The sequence below is a fragment of the Elgaria multicarinata genome, chromosome 3 (assembly GCF_023053635.1).
Source record: "Elgaria multicarinata webbii isolate HBS135686 ecotype San Diego chromosome 3, rElgMul1.1.pri, whole genome shotgun sequence".
NCBI classification, from domain to species: Eukaryota; Metazoa; Chordata; class Lepidosauria; order Squamata; family Anguidae; genus Elgaria; species Elgaria multicarinata.
In genome coordinates, this window is record NC_086173.1 from 16,983,708 (window position 1) to 17,005,231 (window position 21,524).

At 48.0% G+C, this 21,524-nt stretch overlaps 1 protein-coding gene across 4 annotated transcripts in view; it reads right to left on the reverse strand.

Moving 5' to 3' along the window:
* Positions 1-445: 445 nt before the first annotated feature.
* LOC134394181 (semaphorin-3F-like) overlaps positions 446-21,524 on the reverse strand; it is a 32,080-nt gene continuing 11,001 nt past the window's right edge. For 3 of the 4 annotated variants that reach the window (XM_063119408.1, XM_063119407.1, XM_063119405.1), the window contains 15 exons: positions 21,372-21,434; positions 20,512-20,631; positions 20,031-20,124; positions 17,979-18,098; positions 16,942-17,081; positions 14,804-14,918; positions 13,304-13,373; positions 13,050-13,194; positions 12,577-12,799; positions 10,070-10,158; positions 9,927-9,968; positions 9,567-9,724; positions 8,333-8,400; positions 1,861-1,994; positions 446-1,599 (listed from right to left, as the gene is read on the reverse strand). In XM_063119408.1, the coding sequence (XP_062975478.1) occupies positions 1,162-1,599; positions 1,861-1,994; positions 8,333-8,400; positions 9,567-9,724; positions 9,927-9,968; positions 10,070-10,158; positions 12,577-12,799; positions 13,050-13,194; positions 13,304-13,373; positions 14,804-14,918; positions 16,942-17,081; positions 17,979-18,098; positions 20,031-20,124; positions 20,512-20,631; positions 21,372-21,434 (2,019 nt within the window). In that variant the 3' untranslated portion in view covers positions 446-1,161. The remainder of the gene's footprint in view (positions 1,600-1,860; positions 1,995-8,332; positions 8,401-9,566; positions 9,725-9,926; positions 9,969-10,069; positions 10,159-12,576; positions 12,800-13,049; positions 13,195-13,303; positions 13,374-14,803; positions 14,919-16,941; positions 17,082-17,978; positions 18,099-20,030; positions 20,125-20,511; positions 20,632-21,371; positions 21,435-21,524) is intronic. The other variant, XM_063119406.1, reaches the window with a different exon arrangement.

Here is a 21,524-nt window from a genome sequence, read left to right on the forward strand (position 1 = left end):
CGAAATGGAACTTCCACGTGCCAAAACAACTCCAGCTGCCTATCATGTCTAGTATACGTGAAAGGATGTTCGATTAGATGGAGCTTGGTCTGACCCAGCATGGAATCCTTGGGTTCTTGCTCTGCATCTTCTGCTAGTGAATGGAGGACAGCACAACAGCCAGGCTCCTATCCAAGCAGGGGGCTTCTCTCTTCTCAGCCAATTACCAGAAAGGAAGAGGATGCAGAACTCTCCAGCAACATGGGAACAGGCAATTCTGTCCCCCTGGGCCCACACCCCAAGACGCAGGGGTCTACAAAGGCAGGCGAGGGTATCCTTCCTGCCACAGACAGAAACGCACTCATTCCTGCTTAGCATAAGCTCTGAAGCCTGCTGCTGAGTTTCAGCTGGACAAGCAGTTGCTACATAAACAGAACTGTAGCTCTGCGCAGTGAAGCATCGTGCGTGTCGACCATGTTTGCTCGTTTGGTCACAGCCTGGACAAAAACAAGGAGGGATCTGTGTAATTTATTTTCAGCTGAAGAAAGGGTTCGGTTTAATGCTTGTGCTGTTTGTAGTAAAAAAAACCAAGTTGGCTTGAACTACTTTTAAAAGAATACGCTGCTGACATTATCCTCTACCGTGCTCAGTAGGACTGATTCAGCAGGATTGGATCTTACAGCTATGTTTACTGTCACATTAGGATCACTGCATAGAACTGTCCTCCCTTTCACAAATTCAGCAGGGCCTTTTTCCATTTTGTTTAGAAAATAAATTGGCATTTTATTATCTTCACTCTGTTCCTGAAACACAGGGTTAATGAAATCATGGGGTTAAAGTTGAAGGGAGCCCCACCATTTTCCTACCATGATAGATGGGGGTCAGATGGGGAGAAATGAGCATCGTAAAAAATAGACTCTAAAACCAAAGCCCCTGGAATCAGCACTGGTCATATTTACATCTGTGGAAAGAGCCAGTGAGCCCTGGTCCTGCAAAACCTTGGAATTAGCCTGGACACACAACACAACACACCCTGTTAACAACAGTGTTGTCCCCCTCAGCTTGTGAAGGAAAGAAAAGTTTTCCCCAGCTCTTACAAAGAGTCCATTGGAATGTCATTCTCTCGCATCAAAGAATGTGGGTTAAAGCCTCTCTCCCCCCCCACTTTCCCTTCCACTGAACTCAGCTTCGAGGGGGGGAACGGTGGCCCGTCCATGGCTTGGAGCGGTGGTGGTGGTGGCGAATGCTGCTGCTGCTTTTGGAGTGCTGGGGACTACTGCTGGTCCAGTTCAGAGAGTGCTGGGAGGCTCTATACCAATTGGCCTGCTGTTCAGAGTCCCGCAGGGCATGGGACTGGCGGCCACTCCGCCCACGGCGGGTGTCCTGGGCTCTGTTGAGCTGCTGCCAATAACTCTCGCAAATGCCAAGGGCAGGTGGTCCTTCGTGGGTGATGGCCCCCTCAAGCAAAGCACGTGGCAGGATGTGCAAGCGAAGACGGCGCAGCGTGTGGCGGAACCGATTTTCAGTGCCTATGCATTGGTAGAACCCACCATCAGCCGGGGTTACTGGACCTAAAAGCACACCCTGGGGCGTTCGCAGTAGTACACGATCCCGGGGCAACTGGGAAGGGAAGAGAGTGAGAAAATTAAGATAACTTCATTTCTGTTTACAGGTCAGCAACCCCATCAAACTTCTTGGTTTTTTGAAAACTTCTTTTCTTTTCTTCTTTAACTACATAAAAAGGAAGCAATCTTCTGTGCAATGTTTCCCCCCCCCCTCAGTATAACTTACTGTCTCCACAGACTAAATGTGCACAGATAATAATAATAATAATTAATAATAATAATAATAGCAGCAGCAGTGTCATGAAGAGGGACTTACCACCTTGCGTTTGTCAGAATCATGAGTTTGCATAAGCCACTTGACGGACGCATGAGGAGACCGTGGTTCACACTCCAGAAATACGCTGCCTCCTTCTAGCCCATATTGAATCTGCTCATGTAATTGCTGTTCTACTGTGGTGAAAGAAAAATAAGTTGGGAGAACAAGCCCAGGATTCCTTGAGTCCTCTGCCCCTGCAGTATTTCTGTTGAGCTCTGTAAATTTAAGAAGCATAGAGACTTGCTTTGCCAGAGCTGTGGCTGCAGAAATACTTCAAGAATCCAGCAGCCATCAGCACTTCTCTGCTGAAATGGCCATATCAGCATATAAATTCTCACTTTTGGCCCCAAATTCTCCTTAGCTTATCTTTGCTTCAGTGTGCGAAAAGACTAGAGCACGGAATTGCCAACATCGAGATCCAGCAGCAGGGGAGAATTCAGTTTCCTGCACTTCACCCTATTATTCTAGGCTCCATCCCATGTTGAATGGAATACAAGCGGTGCTACTGGGAAGAGGCAGTAAAATCCAAGGATTTCTCCTGTTTTGACCAGGAAGCAGAAGAGGGAAAAGGGGCTTCGGAGGAAAAGGACTGAATCCATACCCAGGCCTGTTGATGGGGTTACAGAGTTTTATATATTTTATTTATTTACTGCATTTCTATACCGTCCAATAGCCGAAGCTCTGGGCAGAAATCCTTAAGGCAGAGTCCAGTCAGGGCTGTCTTGGCACGTCTGAACAGCTAGAGCTATACTAGATGATGAGAGGCCAAAACAGGCTAGAGTTTATTCACAGGATACTACTAGTACTAGAACTGTGTAGAATAGCATGGTCTGTTACGTGACTACTCACTGAGTTCAATGGCACTTACAGCAAGTGTGTATAGCATTGCAGCCTAAAAGGAGCTAGCAGTCATTCTTAGTATACCAGGCGTGGGCAGTGTGTGGCCCTCCAGATGTTTTGGGCTATAATTCCCTCACTGCTGGCTACGACTGATGAGAGTTTTAGGACAAAAACTGGAGGGCCACAAGTTGCTCAACCCTGCGCCAGACATTCCCAAAGGCAACACCACTCTTCCTACTCCAGTCTTTTAAAAAATTAGATGAGAGTGGCACAGGCTCAGTTATCTAAAACTTGGGTGGGGAACTGGCAGCCAGTAGCTGTCAGGATGAAAATGCCCTCCCCCTCCCACTCCTGACCTAAAGCTAAAACTGCATATTATGAGCTATATTAAAAACACTACAACAATACAAACTACAAAGTCAGCCTTCATATTCTTGTCAGTGTTTCCAGCAGATAAAAATACCTGTCCAAGGATCCTGGAAAAAACAGACAAGCCAACTGTGCCTCTTGATTTAGACCTACCATAATCAGTCCTCCCATGGAGATTAAGCTGCAAACTGCCTGGGAAACAGTAAATGCGTCACAGATCAACCTTGTTCGCTTAACCCACACTACATGAGCTAGGGCTGAACAGCTAAAACAGTCACTAGGGAAACAGCTGGTGCTGGATTTGGGACTGAAGTAAAAGGCTTGCCTTATTCTGCTTATAAATATTTAGGAAAAGATGCCATGACAGGATACTAGCAGAAACGAAGCCTGTGTAAAACCTTCCAATCTGTATTCATTATCCCGGTCACTGGCATTGCAGCCAATATGAATTTTTAGGAACTGTAATTCTGCAATTCTCCAATAGTTCTTTCAGTAGTTGGGCACAGCCACTTGAATCTACCTAGCTGTTGCGCATCCATCAGCTCTCACAAATGTCTCATTCTGTGCTGCTGTAAAAAAGTGGTCTACAATATCTGTTCAGAAAACTGTTGCTTTCGGGCACACTTATCCTCAGCTTCAACTCTGATTTTTTCTTCCAATAGCCTAAATAAATAAATAAACCAGTTTGATGCATGCCTATCAGAGGCCAAAGATGAGAGGATGGAATTCCCAGTGTCAACAAATATGAGACATGCAACTGAGAGAAAAGATGCCTGTTTCTATTCCTCATGCTTTCCTTTAAAACTTACACTTTGAGTCCTGGATCTCCTGTGTCCTCAAACAAGCCTGTCTCCCTCCATCTAACTTCACTAGTCTTTGGATGTGTGTGTGGGTGTGACAAAAATTGCCAATGATACTACACCACAAAGCAGGAGAACTAGAGGAACTTACCACAGCCAAATTAATGCCTCTGTGCATGAAGAAAGAGGCTGCCTTCCTTTAGCACAGAGCAGGGAAACCCCAGTCTGCTTTTCCATCAGTGACCAGAGAGGTAAGAACGGGGTTTTCCTTCTCAGTGCTAGACAAAGACTGCCTTTCTCTAGTGCTGAGCATGGGCAGGGCCTGGAAGTGAAGCTGGTGAGCTGGATGAGGGATTCCTGCAGGCCAGAGGTTCTCCAACTTTGCCTTAAATGGGCTGGCCCAATCTTGCTAATTGCCAGGTTTTTTGCCACTTATGAGACTTGTCAGAGGGGGCTATGCCGACACGAATAGGATGGTGAAAAGGAAATAATTGTCCAGTGAAAGTGCAAAGCAGCTTAAATTAAATGGAGCTATTTATTTATTTATTAAAACATTTGCATCCCGCCCTGTATCATTGGGATCTCAGGGCACTTCCCCTAATCTTTTTAGCTGTCAGCTACAAAGTTACCAATTTTTACTAACACATCCTCACCATTGCTGATGTCATAGCTAAATCCCTGGGAACCAGCACAGAGGTAAAACAAATCTCATTCTACAAGAGGGCCATGACTATTGTGACATGACTGGAACATAGTTTCTTGTCTACAAAAAACAAGGACACAAAAATAATGACTAACACCAAGGCAGGAATCAGAAAAATCTTTGCATCCTACAGTCTTCCACCAAATCAATATGTTTCAGTTCAAAGACAGACCCCTTTGAAAATTAAACAATTGCAAGATTCCTGGCCAGAAATTGGCATGAATAAGAATTAAGATCCTACGATCCTAGACCCACTGACCTGGGAACAAGACAAGGGCCCCATTCATATGTAATAGTGTCAAATCATGCTACCATTTTGAATATGCAACCTAACCCATGATTAACCCACAGTGGCTGGGTTCATATGTCACAAAATAAGCTCTGATCGGGCTGATCGACAGTTGCGTATTCAAAATGGGGGTGGTACACAACCCCAGAAAATTGTGGGCTAATTAACCCATGATTTGCCACTGTTACGTGTGAACCACATCATGGTCTGAGAAGACATGGACAGGATTGCACGGTAAATAATTTGCTATTCAACTGGCAAGATGGTCTTGTAATAAACCTTTCTGATAAGTCTGTCTTTATTGCTATCTCTATTCTACCCTGCTGGGTCTAAATTAGGTTGCTCTTCAGAAATGTCCATTATGTTCACAAACAATGTGGTACATAGGAGTAGAAGTTAGTTTCACTTGCTTCTGCTGTAAAAATTAGAAATCCTTCCAAACTTCTTAGAACTAGATTTAAATTCATACATAGAGAAGCTTTAACTGAATAAGAGTAGGAAAGCATTTCACAAGCCTTCTTTCAGCATAAGGCAAAGGCTAGATTAGTAATATCTAATGACCCTGCCACCTTTTCAACAGTGGGCTCCTGGCCCTTTAGCAGTTGTGCTGAAGACAGCATTTTGACAGGTACAGCTGTTCAAACCTCTGCAATTACGATGCATGACTGCTGAAATCCCCAGCGCAATGTGTACAGGATATTTTTGTGTTGAATAGTGGACCTTGCTGATAGAACGAGATCTGCTTCCACAAAGCCTGATGACCCACCAGGCCCTTAAGATGATTTGTCTGGAAGCACAAAGGCATCACACCTAAGAAGCAACGAGGTCACTAAGAACATATGAAGAGCCCTATCAGAGCAGACCAAGAGTCCATCTAGTCCAGGCTTCTGCTCCCACTGGGGCCGACCTGATACCTCTCGGGAGCCTTACAAGTAGGACATGCATGCAAAAGAACCCTCCCGCTCATGTTCCCCATGCGCATACTGCCACTGATACTGGAGGTAGCCTATAGCCATTGATAATGTTATCCTCCATGAATTTCTCTGATCCCCCTTTAAAGCCGTCCAAGTTGGTGGCCATCGCTACTTCTTGCAGTAGCAAATTCCATAATTTCAGTATGTGCTCTGTGAAGACATACTTCCTTTCAATTGTCCCAAATCTCACACCTTCCATCTTCATGGGATGACTCCCAGGTTCTAGTATCATCAGAGAGGAAGTAAAACTCCCTATCCACTTTCTCCACTTCATGCACAGTTTGTACACCTGTCATGTCTCCCCACACCCACTGGTTTTCCAAGCTAAGCAGTCTGAGACATAACTTTTCCTTGTAGGGAATTGCTCCAGGCCCTTGCACATTTTGGATGCCCTTTTCTGCACTTTTCCCAACTGTCCTAGTTGCCCTGACTCAAAAAGGGTATCCTACACATAAGAAAGTTGCAGAAAGGAGCAGCCCAACTTCCTCTATGAGAAAAGGCTAATGCAGGTTTTCCCAACTTGGTCCCCTACAGATGTGTTGGACTGAAACTGCCAGCGATTGGCCATGCTGACTGGAAATGATGGGAGTTGCAATCCAACACATCTGGAGGGCGCCAAGCTGGGCAAGGCTGCTAACGTGTTTGGGACTTCCTCAAGTTTAGAAAAGACAACAAAGAGGGGCATAAAAGAGGTTTGTAAAATTATGAATGCTGTGGATGGAGAGCTTTTCTTCCTCTCTGGGATTCAGTGCCACCAGATGAATTTAAAGGGCAGGTACATTAAAATCAAGCACAATACAAAGTTAACTTACAGAATTTGCTGCCTCAAGTTGGGCGTCAATAGCCCTAGGCTTAAATGGCTTTAACAGAGGATTCAGCAGAGCAGTGGAGAGTAGGTCTATTTATGAATGGCTATCAGCCACCATGGCTATAAAGAACATCCATGATCACAGGATGCATGCCAGCTGCTCTGGGCGAAGTCCTGGCTTCATGCCTTGCTTGCGGGCTTGCCAGAGGCATCTGACTGGCAACTGCAGGAAACCGGACGCCCGATTTAGCTGGACCTTTGTTCTAAACCCCCAGGGCACTCACGTTGATGGGTCTCTCGACTATTTTTGTAGCCTCAAGGACAAGATCTGTCGGCCACTCCAGGAGGGCCTTTACTCAGTTCCTGTTGCAGGTTCACAGGGCAGATTCTTAAACCAAGAAACTGAGCCTATGACTTTAAATCAGTAATTAAATACAGGCCATGAAAGGTTCCTCCACCATTCACCTTTCTCACCAAAAGGATGAAACAAAAACGCAAGTTAGGAGCACCTCTTAATATGTTACGGAGAACAAGACTACCTTGGAGTTTTATAGTGCAATCCTATACATGTCTACTCAGAACATGTAAATCCCATTGACTTCAATGGGACTTACACTCAGGTAAGCACGAATAGGTTAGCATCCAGAATCTTTTCGGAACGGAAGACCACAGCCCTTCAAAAACAGTCATGCTTTTTGTTGATGATGTAAATAACCTACAGAGGAATTTATTTTCTGCTTCCGTGGGCAAGAATTACTCTTCAGTTATAGGAGTTCATACCAATTGCATCACTGTCAGAACAAATCAGCACAAACATTTCCAATCCATGGGATCCCATTACTTGTGCAAGCCACTACATGCCACCGTTCCCTGTGGAACCGGCCCAGGCTCTTGGCATTATTCCCTCGCCCCTCTTTCTTACCCACTAAGCCCTGCCCTCTCCCTTCCATAACAGATCCCGACTCCCATCACACCTGCTCTAACAAACCCTCACGTTGTCAATTAAATGCCGTCCCCTCCTCTTAAAGCAACACAGGGAAATAATGACTGTTTTATAAATCCCCATTCCAATGCAATTCTGCCCCCCTCCTTCTATTTTGGGATAAATTACCCTTAGGGACATAGGGAACTGCCTTTTACCAGGTCAGACTTATTTGTCCACTTAGCTCAGTATTGTCTACTGTGACTGGCAGCAACTCTCTGGGGTCTCAGGTACCTGCTGCCTGAGATCCTTTTTTTTAACTGGAGACGCTTGGGGCTTCAACCTGGGATCTTCTGATTGCAGATCAAGCACTCTACAACTGAGCTCTCTAGCCTTCCCTCTTCATTCAGCAACAAAGTCAGCTTTTATGAGGCTGGGAGTTGCAGCAGCCAAACCTCAGGAAGGTTTTCCTTCAACTTTTATTACACTACCTTCCTTGCAGAAACAGTGACGCAGTTCCCCCCCCACCCACCCAAAGAGTGCTGACCAGGCACGTCCTGGTCTGGGGAGCTGGGATAACCTTTCCTCTCACAGTGGAATAAACAAATTTATCCTCTGCCTTTTGATCCCCAAGGGAGGGATACTTCCCATCCCAGGCTGTCCTTCTGAGGCTGCCAGATCATTTCAGCGTTCATAAGGAAAACACGCCCATTCGTTAGCAAGTAGACACTGGGGACTCTCCTTGGGACTGCGCTGGAAACACTTACCCTTGGCATTAAATCCCCGGCACTGCCTCAGGGGGTCCCCATGTTTGATGTCCTGACGGCGGCTCCTCCTGGATGGGAGGCAAGAAATCAAATTAACTCCCTTTCCCATCCTAGGATCCTTCTCCCACTTGGCTTTGAGCAACTGAGGGCATATTTTAAAGGAATGCCAAGCAACCACCATAATAAATAGCCTGTACCCATTTCATTATTGATCAGTTTTAACAGATTTACACCATCCAACAATTTAGATCTCCAGCCAATCTACACCAAGCAGGATATAACACTTTTAAAACGGTATGAAAACTGTGTATGTAATGTGTCCTGGGCCTGAACAGTTGTCATAGCCATTATCAACTGTTATAAGCAGTAGTGTAGATCCTGCCCAAGGCAGTTTATAAACATGTTGGAACAAACTTGTTTTCAGTCTCTGCAGAGGCAGGTTTGATGGGTAGATCTTCCATCCTAGGACAAGCCAATTGATCCCCTCACTCCCTCTCCCTGATATCCAGGAGGACAGTATTGTCTCAGCGGTAGCGGCAGCAGCAGGGCCAAGAGAAAACTCTCCTTGGAAGCAGCCACCTCCCAGACCCATCTGAGAGTGGAGCAGGTAGCAACATCCAGGCAGCGAGCTAGGACTGCTCCTTCCACACGCTTCGTCTCACTGGCTTGAACTCAGTAAAAAAAATCCTCCTAGGAACAGGGCTAGATGGAATGGGCAGACAAAAGGAAATACTTCCACACACAGTACGGAGTTAAACTATGGAATTTGCGACTACAAGGTACAACGGCTACTAGTCGTGGTAGTGACATATTATCTCCACTAGCAGAGTCAGCAATGCCTCTGAATACCAGCCACTGGGGGACAAGAGCTTTTAACGTTTTATCACTTCAATACTTTTTAATATTTTGACTGTTTTTATGTATCTTATTGCTGTAAGCTGCCTTGAAAGCTGACTTCTGCCCTGAAAGGCGGCCACGAAATGTTTTCTAAAAAGACCAAGCCGAGTGGGCTATTGCCCTCGTGATTGTGGGCTTCCCTTTGGGGCATCTGGTTGGCCACTGTGCAACAGGATACTGGACTAGACAGGCCTTTGGTCTGATCCAGCAGGGCTCTTCTTACGTTCTTAATTGTCCCCTTCGCTCCTCCCACCCCTCGACAGTGGCACTTCTGGCTGTCTCGGTGGAAGCGCCCTCCCCAATTCTGGATGGTGCATGAGCGCTCTCACAGACGTACCTTTTCGCTGTGTGGCTATAGCGGGTGCAACGTTGCCCATCCCAAGCGCAATAGGGGTCCCGGGCCAGGCAGCAGTCAGAACAGGCTTCCCCGTACTCACGGCATCTGTGCAGGCTCAGCTGGGAAACACCCACATCCGAGGAGACGTACAGCTGTTGCTACAAAGGGATTGAAGACTGAATGGAATCCAACAGGCTCTCTCTACGCATCTGGGGTCCCCTGACCCTTTTGCCTTCTGTGAGCAGAACCAAAGGGCCCTGGTTCTCTGCCCTCGTGAACTCCCGTCAGGGCAGTGACACAAAGTGCTCATGGCCTTACTTCACTCCTTGGCAACACGTACCCCGACAGGCAACCACCTACCCGTTTAGAGGAGATCCAGAGGGTCTTCACTGGAGCTGGAGCCTGCAGGGCAAAAAGGGGAAGGAAAACTTGAGAAGGGCAGAGATAGAAGGGGTTAGGGCAGTAACAACAGGGAGACAAGGCTGGGTCGTCTGTTCACTCACCCGGAAGACCTCGACTTCCTCCAGGGTCAGTTCTTCCAAGATGCCATGTTCCTTCGGCAGCACTATCACCTTCTGCACTGTGCCCTGGTCTGGAGGAAGAAGAACCAGGAGTCAACCAAAAATCCCTCCCCCCCCCCCCACACTGAAGGCCATATTACTCCAACATTTAAGAGTTGGTCCTGAAGATAGGCCTGTTTCCTCATCAAGCTGTCTGGCCGTTGAGAACATTAAGTGAGTCCGAGATGAGGGAGGTGGCAATGGGAGAGAGGGCCTTTTTGGTGGTGGCTGCTAATCTATGGCATTCCCTCCTCCAGAAAGGCTTGACTGGCACATATATTCCTCTCTTGGTGCCAGGCAACACCCTTCGTATTCTCCCAGGTTTTTGAAGTTTTGAGTTGCAATGGTTCAATCTGCTCTGGCTTTATTGTTTGCTTTTGTTTGATCTTGTACGGAAGTTGATTTTGTGTGTGTATGTGTGCTTGTTTCTTCTTGTAAACCATCTTGGGAACCATTTGGTTGAATGAAGGTACTATATACAATAGTAATACATAACGCTCAGACTGGGGCTCTCGAGGTAATGACCACAAGCATAATCCCCATTCATTTGGGGAATGATCTCTGGGCACCGCTTCTTGGATGTGCTTTAGTCTACAGTGGCAGAAACCCCATGTGCCCCAGAACCCGCACAGTGTAACTGGCGGGGTGGTAGCAACCAACCAATGGAACTCCTTGGTTCCAATGTGGGCAAAGTGACTGCCAGGGCTTCATGCATTCTGGGCATCGGCAGCTATACTGAGCAACCAAAACATTGGGTGTCTCATCCAGAATTAAGAAGAGGTGCTTCTGCCATGCAGGAAGGTGAGTCAATTGTCTTCGGGTTGCAGATTTTTATAGATGGCAGAGTGGGAGGCAGACAGATACGACCTCACCCCACCCCCACCTCTCATGGCCATAATCTACGGGAAAGCTTTAAAAAGAGAGCTGTGCTCTTGCAAAGTTTCCATTAATTTCACTGTAATGTCCAAGGGAGAATTGCCTGGTGGAATGGGCCCCATAGTAATTCATAGGCCAGAGCTGGGGAACCTATGGCTCTCCAGATGCTGTTGGGCTACAATTCCCATAATTTCTTAACTATTGGCTATGCTTGGTGGGGAGGATGGGAGTTGGAGTCCAACAACACCTGGAGGCCTTCAGGTTCTCCACCCCTGTCATAGACTGTAAAGCTGTGGGCAAAGCCTGTTTTTAGGTTTGTATAATACCTCGTGATTTTAGGCAAAAGAGATGAATTATAGAAATGAGGTGTGCTACTCTCACTTTCGGGCTTCAAAACATTTTGGGCTGCCCTAAATTAGGACCTCAAGTATCTGAGGTCAGTAAGCCTGTGTACACCAGTTGCTGGGGAACATGGATGGGAGGGTGCTGTTGCACCCATGTCCAGCTTGTGGGTCTCTGGTCGACAGCTAGTTGGCCACTGTACGAACACAGTGTTGGCCTAGATGGGCCCTTGGTCTGATCCAGCATCAGGCTCTTCTTATGTTCTTCATGCTCTTTCTCTCTCTCTCCCTCCCTTCCCTTTCTTTTAAAACAGTAGAAATAAGCTTGAAAACACGCAATGACAAGGCTTGGTGAAATTTCAAAAGACCCCCCCCCCCAGTCCTTACAGATTAAAGCTCTGCATAGCTCTTCACCCACCACCACCCCACCTCATCCCTGCTAGCAGCAGAAGCTGAATAAAGTATGTCGGAAGGTCAAGAATGCTCCATTAGCATCATGCATTTGGGCCAAACAGCTTGACTCTTCTTGGCAACGAACTGGGGCAGCCTTCCCGAACCTGGTGCCCTCCAGTTGTTTTTGACTACAACTCCAAGCACTCCTGACTGTCAGTCATGCTGGCTATGGCAGATGGGAATTGAAGTCTAAAACATCTGGAGGGCACCAAGCTGGTAAAGCACGAATTGGGAATGCCCAGGTGCAGAAGTACATACTGCCCTGGACAGAGTCAATTACTTTAGTGAGAAATATTTGGAGAAGGGCAATAGAGCCTGTGCTTTGCATGTAAAAAGGCCTCAGGTTCAATCCCTGATATCTCCAGGTAGGGCTGGAAGAACTTCTGCCTGAAATCCTGGAGAGCTACGGCCAGACAGCGTCAAAGGTACTGAACTAGATGGACCAGCGGTTTGACTCAGCATTAAGCAGCCCCCTCTGTTCCTAATATGGTACTGAGCAAGCTCTGGAGAACCTCCTGCTTCCTCCCCCGTTAAGGAAAATAACAAGTCACAGGTGGGAATTCAGTGGTGTTTACTACATACTTGAGGCACCTGTGAACATTTTTTGTGGTGGCCAGATCAATCCCAGCTAAGGTCAGAGGGTAGCTTGAATCTGTTTCACAACATTTTGCCTAATGGGACTAGAAGCTGAAGCGTGACAGAAGTTGTGCACACCAGCACCAGATCCTTAACTAGAGCCCTTGCGGAGCTGAAATGTCAAACCCACGTTCCCAGGCGTACCTGTGCCGAGAAAGAGCACCTCGTAGCGCCCGTCCACAGCATCCACCAAGTCAACAGCCAAGGTGGTGAAGCTGTAGGGCATGTTGGTCCTCACCAGCAGGGGGCGGCGCTGCAGTGGGTAAACGGCGTTGTACATCAAAGGGTGAGCGCGCACAAAGGTCACCAGCTCATCAGAAAACTCACGCGTGGATCGAAGCCCAGGGGTGAAGGTTCCTCCTGGACACTGAAAAGAGAGAGAGAGAAGCAGCCGAGTTAGAAACTGGGGGAAAGATCAGGGCTCTTGACTTCCTTTACTTATCTGCTTCACCCAGAACGCAAAGGAGATGCACAATTAAACTGTAAACCAAGGAAGGGAAGTTAACGTAAGGAAGAATCTCATGGAATTAAGGAAACGCAACGAGAGGGGTCAGGAAATGAGATATAGGCATAAGGGGACTGGAGCATCAGCGGAGTGAGAGACATCGGTGACTCACAGCTCCCGGGCGAGGGTAGGGCACCCGTCCCGTGTACGGGCCCCACTGGTAGTTGTGCCCCTCCTTATGTGCAAAGGGCCCGTTGAAGACTGTGCGGATGTCAGCCATGGAGTAAACACAGACTGCAGAGCCACGGAACACTGACCTTGGGAAGAGACACAGAGACACAGGACGTTAGGTCTGTGGCCCGCTGCACAGGCTAAGTTGCCTGGCCACCAAAATCTGACCGCCCCTAACATGGGGCCCTCACTCACCCCAGCGTGGAGAACACCCCGTAGAGCAGCGGATGCTTCTCATCCTGAGTCGGCAGTAGGAAAACATCGCCTGGGGAAAGAGGGCAAAAAGACCGAGGAACTTGAGAGAGAGGGGTGCGTTTTGGCTGCACACAGCCATCCCTATCTAGTCAGCCAGCTAACCCAATGGCTTCCAACACCTTGTTTTAAAGGGACAAACCGAAACAAGTGATGGTGAGTACTCTGGCTCCTTCCAGATGGCCATTGGACACAGTGGATTTAGGGACCAACCACAAATGGCCAAACACAAAAGTATCATCCATTAAAATTGCCATTGGACTACATTGGGATGGGATCCTGCACCACTTAGAATAAATTCCCAGAGGGTAGCTGTTAATTTATTGCAGCAGAAACAACATAGAGTTTTGCAGCACCTTAAAGATTAGCAAATTTACTCTGGCATAAGCTTTCGTGGACTATAGCATACTTCATCAGATGTATGGAGTATTTATATACAGTACATATGATGGGGGACGGAAGGAAGAACTGTAAAACAGTGAGGGCAGAAGAAACTGAAATGCAAAGAAACGACGATCACCTTATTAACAGTAATTAATAAGTAATTAACAGCACCATGTACATTGATGGTGCTATATAAATAAATAATAATAATAATTCACAGCGCAGTTGTTGCTGGTAACGCAAACTTTCTGACACTAAATAAACCAATTAACACATGTACTGTGATAAAAAACCATTATCCTGATTCATGCCTCTGGTGACAGAATTAAACCTGTTGATTAATTCAAACTCGGCACTCTCTCGTTTAGAATAAAAAGCATCTTGACAAAGTATTTTTTGGGGGGGAATGGCCATAATGGATCAACGTGGGAGGAAACACTCTATTTTCAACGGCTGTCCTCTGACCCAGCTCTAAAGTCGTTCAAGCTAAAAAAAAATCCAGAGCCTGGGACAGAATTCTGGCTCCCATCTCCTAACTCATCACCACCAATCTTACTTGCTAAGCCCAGTTTACAAATCTGGGGCTCACTCACTAAGCCCCAAGGGTACAAATCTGAAACCCGATCATGAAATCCTTAAACTAGCTACAGCTTGTGCAAAATGCAGTGGCCAGATTGGTAACAAGAACCAGAAGGTTTGAACATATAAGACCGATTCTGGCCTGCTTGCATTGGCTGCCTGTATGTTTCCGAGCCCAATTCAAGGTGCTGGTTTTAACCTATAAAGCCTTACACGGCTTGGGACCACAATACCTGATGGAACGCCTCTCCCGACATGAACCTACCCGTACACTACACTCAACATTTAACATCCTCCTCCGAGTGCCTACTCCAAGGGAAGCTTGGAGGATGGCAACAAGGAAGAGGGCCTTCTTAATGTCCAGTTTTTTAATCTTTGTAAACCGCCCAGAGAGCTTCGGCTATGGGGCGGTATATAAATGCAATAAATAATCCATTCCTGCCCTCCCAAAACAAACCCTTCCCCAAAACCGGGGCTCACGCAGCTCGTCAAAGAATGTCTCCACGCCATCCTCTCCAATCACGGAGCAAACAAGGCGGGCTTTGAGGAATGTCGTCCACTTGTTCACCAAAGAGCGCTGGCCTCCATCGTCATTCTGAAAAAGATCAAGGTACTCCACTTAGGACAAAGATCCATCAACTCCCCACACACATATAGACACATATCCTAAGAACGGAGAGATGCAGCCATCCCTGAGCTGCGAGATGGAGGAAACATTTGTTTTTATGCAGTGTTTGTGTTTGTGTTTTGCCTAACATCAATAAGTGAGCAGAGAGCAGCAAATGTCACATGCAGTGAAAATATGTGGGGAGGGTGGGGGAATTGCAGGACCGTTTTAGATTTGGAATTGCAGAGAGGAGCAGAGGAAGCAAAATAAAACCCCTAGGACTTGGGTCTGATCTGGACACCTGACTTATGAGCAACACGGGGCTTTAATTCAATGATGGAGTGTGATAAAATTCTCTATTCCAAGTCTGTTTTGGAATAGACTTTGCAAGGAAGACAACGGGGTCCCCGAAGAGATCTACTCACTCTCTTCTCAGAAATGACTAAAGGGACAGCCTCAAGAATTTGATGCAATCTTTGCAGGCTTCCTTAATTATGTTCTACCAAGCCAAGGCTACTGTAGATAAATAATTAGGCTAAGTATGCCAGAGGGCAGAAGGTAGTTGAAGTCCAAAACATCTGGAGATCTAGATTCCTGCACTTCATGTCTGAGAGTATTTCAGACCTGTACAACACTCTGTACTCCTAATTTCCACCCCATTGCTCAGAATACACTGGTTGCTGCCTTATGACAAGGTTGCAATGGCCAGGCTTTCCCATGTTTAAAGTATTTATACGGCACAATCTACCTGAACATTCTCCTGCAAACGCTACGATAAAAGGGAAGGAACTTTGGGTTTCTTGTTCCAAGTTTGATTCATGTCAATGGGGCTTTTGCAAAAGAACTTCCCAAGGGATCGTATCCGACACCTGGGCACCATGATGAGCAGAGTGGTTACACATATGGTACGTACTTGAGCCAAATGTACACTGGAGCATAGAGCTGTCCCACAGCAGGTGTGAGAGCAGTGTGGTTGCTTATTTATTATTATTTTATTATTATTATTGCATTTATATCCCGCCTTTTTTCTTGTTAAGGAACCCAAGGCGGTGTACATAATCCTCCTCCTCTCCATTTTATCCTCACAACAACAACCCTGTGAGGTAGGTTGGGTGGAGAGCCTGTGACTGGCCCAAAGCCACCCAGTGGGTTTCCTTGGCCGAGTGGAGACTAGAACCCAGATCTCCCGACTCCCAGTCAGACACTCTAGCCACTACGCCACACTGGCTGCTTGTGTGTTTGCATTTCTGTGTGACTGTGGGAATGCAGGCAGAGGAGGGAGCCTGCTATGTGGATCAGAGAAGGACGACATCAGCGTTGAAGTGTGGCATGCTCACGTTCAGGGTTCCAGCCAACCATACACCCTGTCCCAGGATTATCTATTCCATTCCCCGTCTTTCACTCAATCGACTCGCTGCATTCTGTAGTCTCTGAGCACGCTCAGTCATCATTGGGCTGTAGCGTTTGACTCTGAGATTGTTCCCCCCTAAAGATTTTTTTGGCACTTCTGCAAACCTTGGGGTGCCTCCGTCTTGTTTCTCAGTGGTTTCGTTTTGGCAACAATTCTGTTTGCACTTGCCAGCTGATTTTGCCGTTTGAAGAAGTGATGCAGCTGTAAGAAGAGCCCTGCTGGTCAGAGGCCAGCCAGGTGCCTCTAGAAGATTTACGAGCAAGGCCACAGGCCTGCCCCGGCTGTTTGTGCCCAATACCAGCATCCGATATAACCACCTCTGAACTCACTTTCTGACCCTTCAATCTAACACACAAATTGGACCCTTTTTAGGATCTCCAAGCGCAATGACAGCGCTGCAGCAAAACGCAGAAGGAAAACTTACAGCCATCACCAGCAAAACACCACACACACACACACACACACACACACACACACACACACACACACACTCACACTCTCTTAGGCGGCAGCCCCAGCCTCTCCATCTTTCTCAGCCTGCTGCCCCACGCCTCAAGCAAAAGACCTGATGGTGTGGAGGCCACTCTAAGCGTCGCTCACCAGGCAAACCCGTCCCACCCGAGCGAGCACAGCAGGCCCCACGGCACCCTCAAGCGCTTTCTCACGGAAAAAGAAGTAGAGCTTGTCATCGTTGTGGTCGGAGCTGTCTGGAATGACGTGAGCCTGGAGGAAAACAGGGTCTGGTAGGGAGGAGGAGGAGGAGAAAAGGTGTCGTTACTTTGGTTCGCCACTAGGCAGCACTAGCAAACACTTTAGCCCAGAAGTGGTCAAACCTACCACAACAATCCAAGTGCAAAGTGCAGCCTTTCCCCAACCTGATGCCCTGCAGATGTTGGGGACTACAATACCCCATAATCCCCAGCCAGCATGTGTAACGGTCAGGGCTGATGGGAGTTGTAGTCCAAAACCATCCCAAGGGCGCCAAGCTGGGATAAACTGAGGTAGCGCCGCCTCACTTCATGTGCACGATATGTAGGCTACTTTCGTGCCTGGGGGAAGTTTCGCCTCTAGACTAATGGGCCGGCACAGGAGAGGCAGGCAGGATTGCACCCTTCGGCCCTCCTGCTCTTGTCCAGGTGTGCCACACAGTGGCAGCTCCAGGATTTTGAGGGCCCTTCGGCAACACCCCTTCAATGGGCCCCCTCCCTTCTCACCCCCATTGTCACTAGCTGCTCTAGCTTCCCATCTAGCTCTAGCTTTTTCTCCTCTTTGCTCCCACTTGCTTGCTTGACAGGCAGAGAGCCAAGGAGCAAGCAGGCAGGGGCATCTCCTGCTCCTTCTTGTCATCACCACCATCATTTGGGCCAGAGAAAGAGGCAGGTCAACAAGCAACAATGGTAAAGAGGAGGAGAAAGTCCAGAGGGCTATTGTCAGTGGGGCCTTGCTGGGTTGTGGACCCTTGGCAGGTGCCTGACCGTGCCTACCTTGGTGCCACAACACCACTGCCCGCGCAACATGTGGTGCTCATGTCCTAGGAGGTTATCTATGCCTTGGGCCTACTCATTACCCACATCAGCCTGCTATCCTTCCACTCTGCCCTCCTTCAGGCTTTCGTTATCTGACGTTCAGCTGCATACCATAGAGCCAGCGGGAGTCATGTTGCTCAGTGCGCACAGCTGGGCGAGGCCCCATGGTACGGAACAGGGCAGCATCAGTGCCCATGAAATCCACATGCACTCCAGCATACAATGTGTTATCTGGGGAGAGGAGGAAGAAGAGAGACACATGGGGCAAGACATGTGTGCACATATAGTCAATACCACCCCAAGGAAAGGGGGAGCTGGAGGCAGGGGAAACATCTGGAGTTTTGAGAGCATAGAATATAGGGAGTTGCCTTAGATCAGGGGTGGGCAGAACGGGGATCTCCAGATGTTTCTCCTACAGCTGACAGAAGAAGCCCCTGGCTGCATGATTAACAGTCAAGAATGCTGGGAGTTGAAGTCCAAAACATCTGGAGAGCTATCTTCTGCCCACCCTTGCTTTAGACCTTTGGTCCATCTAGAACATACAAATATAAGAAGAGCCCTGCTGGATCAGACCAAGCCTCCATCTAGTACAGCATTTTGTTCACAGTGGCCCACCAGCTGTCGATCAAGGACCCACAAGCAGGCCACTATGCAACAGCACCCTCCCACCCATGTTCCCAGCAACTGGTGTACACAGGTTTACTGCCTCAGATACTGGAGGTAGCACATAGCCATCAGGGCTAGTAGCCATTGACAGCCTTTTCCCCCGGGAATTTATCCAACCCCGTTTTAAAGCTGTCCAAATTGGTGGCCATCACTACACCTTGTGGTAGTGAATTCAAGAGTTTAACTATGCTTTGTGTGAAGAAGTACTTCCTTTTATCTGTCCTGAATCTCCCACCAATCAGCTTCGTGGGATGACCCCTTTGGGTTCTAGTATCATGGGAGAAAAATGTCTCCCTATCCACTTTCTCCACACCATGCATAATTTTCTATACCTCTATCAGGCCTCCCCTTAGCCTCCTTTTTTTCCAAGCTAAACAATCCCAGCTGTTGCAACCGTTCCTCATAGGGGAGATGCTCCAGCCCCTTAATCATTTTAGTTGCCCTTTTGTGCACTTTTTTCAGCTCTACAATATCTTTTTTTAGGTGTGGTGTCCAGAACTGTACACAATATTCCAAGTGTGGTCACACCATAGATTTGTATAAAGGCAGTACAATACTGGCAGTTTTATTCTCAAGTCCTTTTCTAAGAATGCCTAGCACGGAGCTTGCCTTCTTTACATCTCTTTCTTGTTCGGTCCATTGCCAGCTCAGATCCCATCAGGTTATACTACCTGGCCCCAGTTCTCCATGATGTCAGGCAAGGGTGTCTTGGAGCCCTGCTACCCAAGATCCTTTTCACAGGAGATACCAGAAGTTGATGGGACTCTATTCATCCAAAGCCTGCGCTCTGCAACTAAGCCATGGCTCCTTATATCTGCTTCTCCTTCAACAACCTCCCTGGCTCTTTGCACAACACTCGCCAGCTCTTTAGCATCAACTACTCCCTTAGCTAATGCAGCATCCCTGGTGAATACAAGACAGACGGAAGACCAGGCAGTAGTAGATGCAGATACACACTGACATGGTCTCTGACTCCATGTGCAAAAACGGGAGGAGAGAAGCATCCAACCAAGGTGCAAAAAAGGGGAGAAACGAGTTCTCGAGATGCTGAACTTTTTATTACATTATATTTGGTTGAGAAGCCCGACGCGTTTCGGCCTGTATTTTTCCTAGGCCTTCCTCAGGGTTTTGTAAGAAGTAGTCTGCAGAGTTCTTCTTTACAACAAAATGTCTTTTACTGGTCGCCACTGATAAACCAGTAAAAGACATTTTGTTGTAAAGAAGAACTCTGCAGACTACTTCTTACAAAACCCTGAGGAAGGCCTAGGAAAAATACAGGCCGAAACGCGTCAGGCTTCTCAACCAAATATAATGTAATAAAAAGTTCAGCATCTCGAGAACTCGTTTCTCCCCTTTTTTGCACTCTCACTCCATGTGGCAGCTTTTGGCTGATGGGCCCACCTGCAGTTCACTTATAAGTAAGCCAAGAGATTAAATACAGCAGCAGAGCTGCATCCAGTGACATGTGCTCTCGCTCACTCGCTCAAAGCCACTTACTGACAAGCACGGCCATGCTGTGCTGCCGTGGGTCATAAGGGCACTTCCCCTTTCCCGGCTCCAGCGAACGAGGCACCATACGGAAGAGGTACTCCTTTGCAGGGATGAAAGGGGAGAAGAGAGCAAATGAGTATTAGCATGGGAACCTACCTTGAACTCAGGTCAACTAGACCCCAACAGACACTGCCGAGGCAGGTGGTGCTGGTGACGAGAGAGTCCCGATCCCATTCCACCTCTAAGCATGCACTCACGTCCTGACCCTCCCCCCCTAGAACCATAGGAAGCTGCCTTATATTGAGCCAGAGCCTGGGCCAGCCTCATGCAATATTGCCTGCACTGAGTGGCGGCAGCAGCACTCCAGGGTTTGGGGTGGGATCTTTTCCAGCCCCGCCTGGTGATGGTGGGGATTGAACCTTGCGCTCTGCTATGGAACTACTGCTGCGGTTCTCCCGGTGGGAAGCGACTGGGCTTTTCTGCTTACTTCAGAGCGCCAGCCACGGTTGATGAGGGCACAGACTGGGTGGTAGGCCCCTGTTCCACACGCATAGAGGTGAGTGCGGTTCCACGGCTCCATAAGCCGGATGTAGTTGAAACATTCACCCTAGAGGAAAGGAAGGAAATAGGACATGAGCTGGAGACGGCCGATTGCCAGCCAGGTCAACCCCCATTGCCTCACCCTAGACCAGAAGAGCAGAACCTCAGGCCTGGGGGCAAAAGCTGGCCCTACTGTGGGCCCAATCCGGCCCTCTGGGGTTCCTAGATGGCCACGTACCCTTTCTCCTGACCAGTAATTGTTTGGTAGTTTCCTCCCCATTCTAAAAGGTTGACAGGCCTCTCCGAAGCCTTAGCTGCCGGCAGTAAGAGATTTAAGCTCAAATATAGTGTTATTTCCCCCACCCACCCCTTTTGCCTGAGCCCCCCCCCCCCCCCGAGATTCTGTGAAATGGAATCCAGCCCTTGGGGTGAAAGAGGTCCAGCCTCCTTGCCTTCTCCTGCCCCCACAAGAATACTCAGAGGTGGGGGAGCCAAACTCTTTCAGGTAGGGGCCTCAGAGAAGAATCCTTTGTATGCATTGGTTCTACCAGAAACATGGCTCTGCAAGGTCAAAGGACAGCAAGGGAAATGCTACCAAAACAAAAACGCAACACACCCCTTGCTTCACAGGGATGCAAGAAAACTCAGGCGTCACATGGATCCAGAGTCGGCTCCGAATCACAGTGACATCTGACCCTTTCCAGTTCACAGGGAATTGGAGACTTGAGACCAAAACAAAGCAACAATCCCCCCTGGGGGTTACAAGGCGATTCCCAGGATCAAAATAAGGGAGTAGCAACTACTCACCCTCTGCCCTTTTCCTGCCAAGCGACACTCATTCTGGTGGCTTGGTAGTGCTGGCCAGTGGATCTGGAGGAAGGAAGGGAGAAGAGAGAGGCTTTGAAATGCTAGAGCTACTCCCTCCAGCCCCAGGTTATTGAGGGGCCCTTCCTTCAGTGA